Below are 10,219 nucleotides of genomic sequence, written 5' to 3' on the forward strand. Positions count from 1 at the left end.
CATTCCATTATGTTTTGTGAGACGAAACCTTTGTATTTTATGAATTACTAACTCAAAAATGTCAACATTTAAAAAATAACACCACACAGGCATTAATAAACACCTAATGGATCAGATTATGTAAAAAACTCAATTTTGACAAAAATGGAGATAGAACCAATTCTAACCTCACGATTCCACATGATTTGGGTGATTTCATCATCAGGGATTTTACATGAGGAATCCCAGCAGTCCACAGCGCCATACCAGTACTCCAATTCTTGTATATATGCTGACAAAAGTGATACAGTGATGCTGACATATTTGCCCCCCTGACTTTTGTGTCAAATTAGTACATTTTGTCCCATCTCTCTCTACCTCTGCCCAATATAATCAGACGTTGTCCCTTCTTTTCAATGCCATCATTGTTCAAGCCACATACATTGTTTTGGTTTTTATAAATATAGCATGCACATATACAATAATGCTTGACTGTGATAGTATGACTAATGTATGTATGACCAGCCAAACCAGGAGCTTTTTGCCAAACAGTGTAATTATTTGTGTGCATGACAGCGCCATCAAGTGGTTAACATGTGTAATTGTTTGTGGGACAGCGCCATCAAGTGGTTAACATGTGGAACATGCGTTGAGTAATTTCATCTGTATGTATTAACTTGTTAGGTTAGGATATGTAGATTCGTTTAAGAGACATCATTGAAATCAATGTTCAGACAAAGAAAATATTGTAAGAAAAATATATCGTGCCTTTATTCAGGAGTAATATAAATCATACCATATTACACTCTGTGTTATCTAAATATTATCTTTGGATTCCATGAAATTGTTGTGGATGAGGATCAATTTCATAAGCCAAATTAACCTCATCTTACTTGACATGTCCCTAGATCATAATCTAGGTGTTATAACTATTATAATATAGCTATGTCGTTACTTTTGCCTTGTTGCCATTCTGCCTTGTTTTAGTACAACTGAAGAAAAACAACTTCACTAAGCTGCCCGGTCTCCCCTGACAGAATATCTGTAGGCGGTTGTATTTATTTGATCATAGGCTATTTGTTTCTGTAATCTATATTGAAGACGCCCCGATACTTGTGTACTTTTGTACATTTTTTAAAGATTTAAATGTGATTTTAATGTACGTTTAGTGTCAAATCTTTCGATTGATATTGTGTTCGATTGAGTTGTGGAAATCGTTTTTATTTCCCAGTTGTTAAATTAATAACAATGTATGATCTTATCTAAAGTACTGGTGTTGGTGTTGTGAAATAAGATGCAAAAGTATTTTTGCAAATGATGTAAAAATGTATATTAAATCATCATTTTGAATGCACCTGCAATTGTTTTTACGCGTCGTCCACGTTTTTCGTGTACTCATTGACGCACTTACAGACGGTTGCCAGTAGGTGTCGTTGTAGTGTAAATTGGCAACAGAATCACCTGTGCAGGTGACAGGTGACAGGTGTTCCGTCAGAATCGCAATCACGGTGAGGTTTGAATGCCTTCTTCACAGCGTGACGGAACTTTACCGGGAAAAAACATATATTCGTCTAACGTGATTCTAACTCATTTAAATGTCATTTAGCTCTCAACTAGTGATTCAACTAATGCATTGAAAGTCATGGACAAACTTAAAGCGGTATTGAGTGGCAAGGATGGACCCAGTGAAGACCGCAACATTTTGCAGGTAAAAAGCCACAATAACAAGTTTAGGTGGAGCCATATGTATGGGTGACAACATTGAGAATGTACAACTGACGGTTTAATTAACTGTTTAATTAATATCCTACGGTAAATGCTGTACACAACTTAATCATTAACCCTCTTTTCAAATGTGCAAATGTCTAAAACACGTGTAAAATAAAAATGATTCTAGAGTCATACATAGCATCATCTGGCAATGTGCATAAGACTGACTGCTTGCAATATACTATGTGCAATATGACAACCCTAGTGTACATAAGGTTCAGAGATAGGAAATGTTAGGATATTTATAGCATAGCATAGAGTACAGCACAGTGTTTTATTTGTATAGTATAGTAGTATAGTATAGTAGATAGTGTACATAGACTTTATTTATGTAAACCAGCTCTTTTCCCTTCTTGTTTTTAGTATTTTTTTCCTAGCACCAGGGGAGCCCCCCCTCCCAAATGTCGTTGTATGGTACCTGTACTGTATTAGTGACAATAAAGACCATTCATTCATTCATTCATTCATTCATTGTTTCAGATGGCAGATGAGGCCTCTACCCTGGGCTGGGGGACCCGCGTGAAGGGCTTCGTCGGATGTTTTGTGATCGGGGTTGTGTGTACTGTGCTGGTGAGGGAACCATGTGTGGTCTTCATAAAAGTGGCCTATTTAATTTAAGATGAAATGTGATGTTCAATGACAGTCTGTTGTCATACTTCCTCCTGGGCGCATCTTGTCAGAGATGTGGCTCTACTGGTTCCTCTGGTTCTCAGGAATGTTCCAGACGTCAGTTTCAGTGGTTTCTTTCATCTGACTTTCACACAAGTAAACATCAAGGAAACTTTAAGGAAGATTCTCCTTCCTTAACTGGCATACATAGTCACGTATATGTTTGATCTAGTATGACCTACATTTCGTGAGCTTAGAATTGTAAGGTCCTATCTCCGTTTAGGGCAGTTCAGAGATATTGAGTGTCAACGTTTTTACATTCCATTATGTTTTGTGAGATGGAACCTTTGTATTTTATTAATTACTAACTCAAAAATGTCAACATTTTAAAAATAACACCACACAGGCATTAATAAACACCTAATGGATCAGATTATGTAAAAAGAACCTTATAGAACCTTATAATTCTAACGTCACAATTTGTCATTCAGGCCTAAAATATCCCCCCTAAGCTTCATGAAACCCAACAAGTGACACTAGGCCATGCATGATCAAAACTCTGGACTGATCAACTTATTACATCCTTATCTTTGCTTCTTTCCTTCTCCAGGGCGTGTGTGTGCTGTTTATTCCCAAGATTGGAATCATTATGTTTATTGTATTGTACACCTTTGGAAATCTCTGCTCCCTCTGCAGGTAGGTAACACTCTCTCTCAGCTGAGCACCACTTGACTACTGATGATCTGAATTAACTTGCCAACTATTTGGTTACAGAAAACATGTCAGCTCTTAAATCAGTAACTGTATGAATTCTAAGATCTGAATAGATTTGACAGGTGTTAGGATATATTTTTCAAAGGTTCTATTGTCCATTCTCTAGCACCAGCTGCTTATTTTCAAGATGTTACATATCTTATCAGTTTTCCTGTTTTAATATGCACATTATCAATATTGTATCCTACGAACATAATATGACCCATTGTAATAGCAAGGGAATGAGGGAGTTACTGTCTGCCTGGGAAGGCGTCTGATGGCCTTGAAGCCAGGTGTAGCAGGATACTCCTTTTTCTCAGCTCTCACGTCAAACACAAGACAACACTCCATTCATAGTTCTAGAACATTCTAATAGGCCATTCAGCTCTTACATCATAGTGGCCAAAATGGGACGAACTCTGTGTCTTGTGAAAGTATATAATGTAATGTAAATCTGAAAAAAGACCACCTTCCCTCTGAGACCGCCTCAGGTTAAGGTGCTATACTCTGTACTCCACGTGTGATATTCAATAAATATACCACTAATGATGCTTTTCCACTACGTTGCAGACCTGGTGCTGACCTGGTGCTGACCTAGGTCAGCCCGCTTTGGTCCCCTTTTCCATTCGTCGGTCCGGGTCGCTTCAGTCCTAGGTCCCAGGTACCACATCCGAGCAGGGACCTGGGACCTGGGACCTGGGACGCACGCAGTGACGTGTGACGCTGCACACCGTTGATTGGTCAATGGACAATCGTCATCCCATGTCCCATCCCATATTATTTCTTCACAACCGCCATCTTGAAAATACCACATTCACTAGGAAAATGTCACTCCATTTTCTGTAATAGCTTATTAATAAAGATTCGGAAAATTATTCTTAGATAGAAAACATCTCTCCTCTTTCTTGGAGCAGTCAACGAAAGAACCGATCTGATTTTATTCTAACACAGTGACTCTCTCCCCCTAGTACCATGTTCCTGATGGGCCCAGTGAAACAGCTGAAGAGAATGTGTGACAAAACCAGAGCCCTGGCGACCGCCATCATGCTGGTGAGTCCCCAGGACCACTGCTTTCATTAAGGTTACAGACATTTACATTTTACATTTTTGGTATTTAGCAGACGCCTTATTCCAAAGCGACTTTACAATCAATACATTTGAATACTAAGCAAGTGAATCATCAATCCACCAGTCGTAGCAGGAAGAGTAATCCAGCTCAGGCCCGGGGCCACTGATAGAAGGAAAAACCTTCTTCTATCACCTTCTTCTAAACTTTTTTTTTTTTTGTGACACTGGATAAACAGAGAAACAGTACAAGGGGGGCAATAGAAGTTTTTAGGGGACACAGTAGAGGGGAAAAGCGGGTGTCTTCAGGAGACGCAGTGCTGAGGGGCACTAGATGTCTCAGGAGGAGCAGTTAAGGTGTAACCTGAAGAGATGGGTCTTCCAGACCTAACAGACAGTATGCTCATGTCTTCACAGTGGTGTATTGTTCATTAACTGTCGAGATGTGGATTCCCTTTATTTTACCCTCCCAATGTAGGTCATTTGCAAGAAATGTGAAAAGAATGACGATACTATGTGAAGCCTGTAAGAAACTGCCAGAGAGAGAGAACGATGGCATCTCACCAGTCAGATACATAAACCAAAGTTAATGTCACAACATCTTTTGATGGCTCTTGTGCAGAAAGAGCAACTCAGTTCCCTATGGCGGTGCTTACGTGTCGTCTTCTGTGTTCTAGACGTGTCTTGTGTTGACGCTCTGCGCAGCCTTCTGGGTAAGTGAGTCTTTTGTCATTGTGTTTATCATGGCAGAACAGAATATAAACAGAATATCGTGATCTTAGAATGATAAGGTTCTATCTCCGTTTAGGGTAGTTCAGAGATATTGAGCGTCAAAGTTTTTACATTCCATTATGTTTTGTGAGATGGAACCTTTGTATTTTATTAATTTCTAACTAAAAAATGTCAACATTTTAAAAATAACACCACACAGGCATTAATAAACACCTAATGGATCAGATTATGTAAAAAACTAAATTTTGACCAAAAATGGAGATAGAACCTTATAATTCTAACGTCACGAAATGTACATTGTTGTTGTTCTGTGTCCAGGAGACCAGCCCATGGCCAAAGGCTGTGCAAGCAGCCTGTAACTTATGACACATTGTTTACTGTGTTTACTGCATATTAGTTGACAATAGATTTTTCCCTTTTAGTGGAAGAATTTTGGTCTTGCTTTGCTGTTTGTCATTTTGCAAGTCCTCTCATTTGCCTGGTGAGTAACATTTTTACTTGATTCTGTTATTAAAAACCCATTGAACATTGTATTATGTAACACACTTAAAATATCCTTGTTTAGTCATATAATCCTATTCATATTCATAATTAATCGTGCCAGTGTCTCTTCTGCTTTGAAGGAGTCTAAAGGAGATAGGTATGAATGTGTAATTGCTGACTTTTCTGTCGTCTGCAGGTATGGCATCTCGTACATCCCTTTTATGAGGTTTGTTACCAATTATACAATTATTATTATTAATTAATTAAATTATTAATTAAATTATGTTACCATAAGTCTTCTCGAGGAATAATAATTTGAATGCCATCATCAATAAGAACACGTTTCATTGAAATATGAAGCACTTTGATATTCTATGCCTGATTCCACCTTTTTCTGTTTTCTCTTTAGGGATGCAGTCATAAAACTGCTAACTTGCGCTTCAGCTCAAATCGTAGGTTAGCATGTCGGGACGGTTGTCTTGCAATGGCAAGTTGCTGCTACAGAGAGGGTCTACTCATCCTTACAACACTGCACTAGCTTCATCTCTGTCTTGTCTGCCATTTTTAATGATCTTGTAAAAAACTTGTTCCAGAGAGTGAGGTTTTATGTTTATTTTATGGTATATTAGATGCATTTTAGTTCTTGAAATTACAGATACATGGGTTATACTGGGTTGTAGGCCTACCTTTTCCCAATACTGGGGATGTCGATGCTGTCACATTGAAGTATAGATGATACCGTTTTTCCCACTATTCTCCAATGGCCCATTATTAGAAATCCAGTTAATTAAACCTTCATTAAATGTTTGTATGAACGCATTGTTACTCGTATTTACTTACTATGTTGATATTGATAGTTTGGTTTTAGAAGATTCAATTGTGAAATAAAATTCTTGAGGTAATTGTTTGATACCCTACTTTTTATTCAATGTAAATACATACAGTATACTATAGATTTGTAGAAAATTAGAAAGTAAAGCTTTTGTGCCATATTCTAAATGGGTGTAGAAGTAATGGTGGTCATATGGTCAGTGACAATGGACACACAGGGCTTGCTTTCTCACTTGAATTCATTCTGGAAGCTGTAATAAAAATATTAGCCTCTCTATTTAATTGTTGTCTGTGAGCGGATAGTTCCTATTATATAAATTCTCATCTAGATCTGTCTCAAACTATGCTGTGTGGGGTCCTTGAATTTGAGGGAATTGAGTCTTGAAAGTCCTTGAAAGGTGCTTGAATGTGATGTTTCAGAAGGTGTGGGAACCCTGCATTCATATATATATATTTCATTTTGTAACCAATCATAGTCCTGTTGCTAGGTAGACACCACATAGAACAATTGGTGGTGAGTGTTCCGGAATTATTTGGCAGTTGGTGAGTTTAATATATATGACTGTAAACAAACTAAGTGTAACAGGTTAATATGGTCTGCATATGAATCTCACCAAAACACCCCTTGTTTCTTTGTTTTGTTTGAATCTCCTACCTGTGTGCTCTGTATAGTAGGGTCCAAAACCAAAATTCCGTGACCACTCTCTGGCTAACACGTTTTGATGATTTATTTGACTTCTAGGGACCTTTTATGAAAAATGTAGCCTCCAGGTCCCTCCCAAAAATCCCGTTTTTTTTTGCCAGAGGGCCAAATCCAAAATACCTGTAACCTTTAAGGCAGGTGAATAGGGTAAAAAAAAAAAAACTAATAGCTATCACTATGAAACTTCCCCAGTTAATCACTTACATTAAGACAATTATTTTTTGTATTACAAGTTTTCTGAAATTGTATGTTTAAATACGCAAATGAGGTGTTACCTAATTAAATATGCGGTAATTTGCATAACATTCAAGAACTTAAATCTGAACATTGGATAAAGCCAGGTTAAAAATTCTTGTTTCATCTTGTTGACATATTAGAGTCAAAGGCTTGATTACTTTGTTTGTTAAATTGGATGCCCGTTAGTTGCCACCAGGGTATCAACTATTATGAACGTATAACAAGAGACGTAATTATACTTCAAAATAAGCTCTTTAATAGCTGTAACTTGAAGTTATAACAGAACAATTGAACCACTTTAAACATAGGTGATCACTCTGAATCAGAACATTCTGCCTCACTAGATTCTGAATCCTCCTCTCCCTCCTCCTCATCTCCCTCCTCACTCTCATCTTCCTCCTTGTCTTCAGCTGGCCCTGGTGCAGGTAGATTCATTGGGAGAGCAGGTTGTGTGTGGCGGACAGGATGACAGTGACCACCCACCAGCTCCCAGCCATGTCCGAGGGGCGAGGGGTTGTGCTTCAGGGAGGGGTGGCGCACTAGATATGCCAAGTAGTTGGCACGGAGACAGTGTTGGCGTTCTGCATCTGGAGGGAGACGGATGAAGTCCAAGAGTTGTTTTTCATTCTCTTCCACTTCTCGGCACGGGCCTCAGCCATGGTGCTGCTCTTTTTGTGGCCATAGATGACATCTTGTGTGAACTGGAAGAGCTCCTCTACCACCTCCTCCTCAAGGTGAAGGCTATCTCCACACCGTGAGAGTTGCCGTCTTGCCACAGGGCTCTTAGCCACCTTGTCATACACCGACAATTTCCTTGTTCCATAGAAGCCTGAGTTGGCATCACAGCCTGTAATACAATGTAGCTGCACAATACAGTCTGCCATCTCCTCAGTCACTAGGCCACGGCATACAATTATCTCCTGCTTTTTCTTGATATAGAGCATACCTGGCAACTGCTGTGAGATGGCCGCTGCTGCGACATAGGCATCGGTGTCAGCTGCATCTATGACAACAGGGCCACTGTAGCCTGACTCACGCAGAACTGCATAAGCAGAGAAGAGGATGGTGTCAGCCTCAGACTGGTCAAAGATGTAGTTCTGCATTGGTTGTTGTGTTGACAAGTTGGTGCGATGAGAGCCAACAGAGTAAACAATATCTGCATCTACAGTCTGTGCAAGGTCGGTCAGGTAGCTGCATATTAGTTGTTGCAGCTGCACCTTGTTGCTGACGCTACACAGCAGCGTTTTGAACACTCTGGCAGAGTGTCACCCAATTTCATGTAGGTGTTGAGGACATGTGCCTTACCCTGTACCCGCAGGTCTCGCTCGTCATCTTTCGTTGACTATGCTCCATCGTACGGGTCATTCACACAGATGATACGGTCAGCATCACCATGGCGGGCAAGGATGACGGATGACACCTTGTGGACGTCGTCCGACCACTTGTATGGGGTGTCATCTTGTGTCATCTTGTGTCTGTCGATCTTCTGCTGATCCTCCAAATCATGCCCATGTCGACGAGAGCGATGTAAGGTCCTTTCAGAACTACAGATTGGAGAGAGAGCTTCTGGATGAGCTTGCTCTTCTGCGTCTTCCTGTATGTGCCATTGGAGTTGAATAAGGCTGTCTCCTCGACAACACAGTGTTCCAACAACTCTGGGAGATTCACAAGTTAACTGACCTCAACCAGGTCGATCACTGCCTTGAGAGCATCCTGCTCCATCTCAGCAGAACCTTGGGTTCCTCCCCGGGTTTCTTCGTGCATGGCCCCTTGGCAAATGTCAAGCGTTTGCTCAATGGGACGGATGCATGGAGGGAGGTATTCTTACTGAACACTCGTAAAATGCTGGTCAACTTCTCCTCTCCTGCAGCACGGGCTGAGTTGAAGTCAGCAATGAGCTCATCAGAGGCAGGCATGGCTGACTGTAGGGTGCGGAGGGTGGGTGAGGCCGGGTCGAACGGGAAGGAGTCAAACTCATGCATGCATGCGACCAGGTCCTGCACACACTGCTCATCCTCTCGCATCCGTGGCCACATTGCATGTGCTTCTTCTTGGCTTCTTTTCGGTTGGCCAGCGCGTTGTGAGCCGCCCGGATCTGGGTCACATTGTTCATATTTCTGGAGTGCACTAGCAGCTGCTTCTCATTCTAGAGGATGGAGAGCCAGCCAGACTTCATTTTGCTGCCCTTGATCATTGTACACTCATGTCCCAGGCCATGTAGGACTAGGGGTTGCCTGTGATGGACTGAGTGAAATCAGTCCGAAGGAAGGCGACCTGATCAGCAAGGAGAGCTAGTCAGCATTGCCCAGAAGTCAGGCAGCGACCTCCCATACCTATTGTTATCGTATGCTACCATTATTAATTATTAATCAAGCCTTTGACTCTAATATTATGTCAACAAGATGAAACAAGAATTTTTAACCTGGCTTTATCCAATGTTCAGATTTAAGTTCTTGAATGTTATGCAAATTACCGCATATTTAATTAGGTAACGCCTCATTTGCATATTTAAACATACAATTTCAGAAAACTTGTAATACAAAAAATAATTGTCTTAATGTAAGTGATTAACTGGGGAAGTTTCATAGTGATAGCTATTAGTAAATTGTTTTACCCTATTCACCTGCCTTAAAGGTTACAGGTATTTTGGATTTGGCCCTCTGGCAAAAAAACCCGGGATTTTTGGGAGGGACCTGGAGGCAAACATTTTCATAAAAGGTCCCTAGAAGTCAAATAAATCATCAAAACATGTTAGCCAGAGAGTGGTCACGGAATTTTGGTTTTGGACCCTACTAGTAGTTTGGTGTGTTGAACACGCCTACTTTGGCTACGTCACGTCGTTAGGTGCGCATGCGCGTCCCAGATCTCTACATCGTCTGAAGAGGTGAGCTCTGTCGTGATTAATCTCCGCCTGATAAAATGTCTATAAAAGTTGTATTTCGTGTCTTGAACGTAATCCAGTTGTTGCTAGTCGTTGTGTAACGTACCCCACTCGTCTTGTGTAAACTCTGTTTGGATCTGAAATCGCTAACCCACGGTTTTGTATCAGGTGAAGAA

At 40.5% G+C, this 10,219-nt stretch overlaps 1 protein-coding gene across 1 annotated transcript; it reads left to right on the top strand.

The window, feature by feature from the left end:
- Positions 1-1,621: 1,621 nt before the first annotated feature.
- Positions 1,622-7,591, top strand: sft2d2a (SFT2 domain containing 2a; the record flags this gene model as incomplete). Its single annotated transcript, XM_080535982.1, has 8 exons — positions 1,622-1,687; positions 2,230-2,319; positions 2,969-3,054; positions 4,080-4,161; positions 4,854-4,889; positions 5,331-5,389; positions 5,588-5,617; positions 7,573-7,591. The coding sequence occupies 8 exons, from the start codon at positions 1,622-1,624 to the stop codon at positions 7,589-7,591; spliced, it is 468 nt and encodes a 155-aa protein (XP_080392108.1).
- Positions 7,592-10,219: the final 2,628 nt, after the last annotated feature.

Source organism: Nansenia antarctica (genome assembly GCF_963989245.1).
Source record: "Nansenia antarctica genome assembly, chromosome: 7".
Classification (NCBI taxonomy): domain Eukaryota; kingdom Metazoa; phylum Chordata; class Actinopteri; order Argentiniformes; family Microstomatidae; genus Nansenia; species Nansenia antarctica.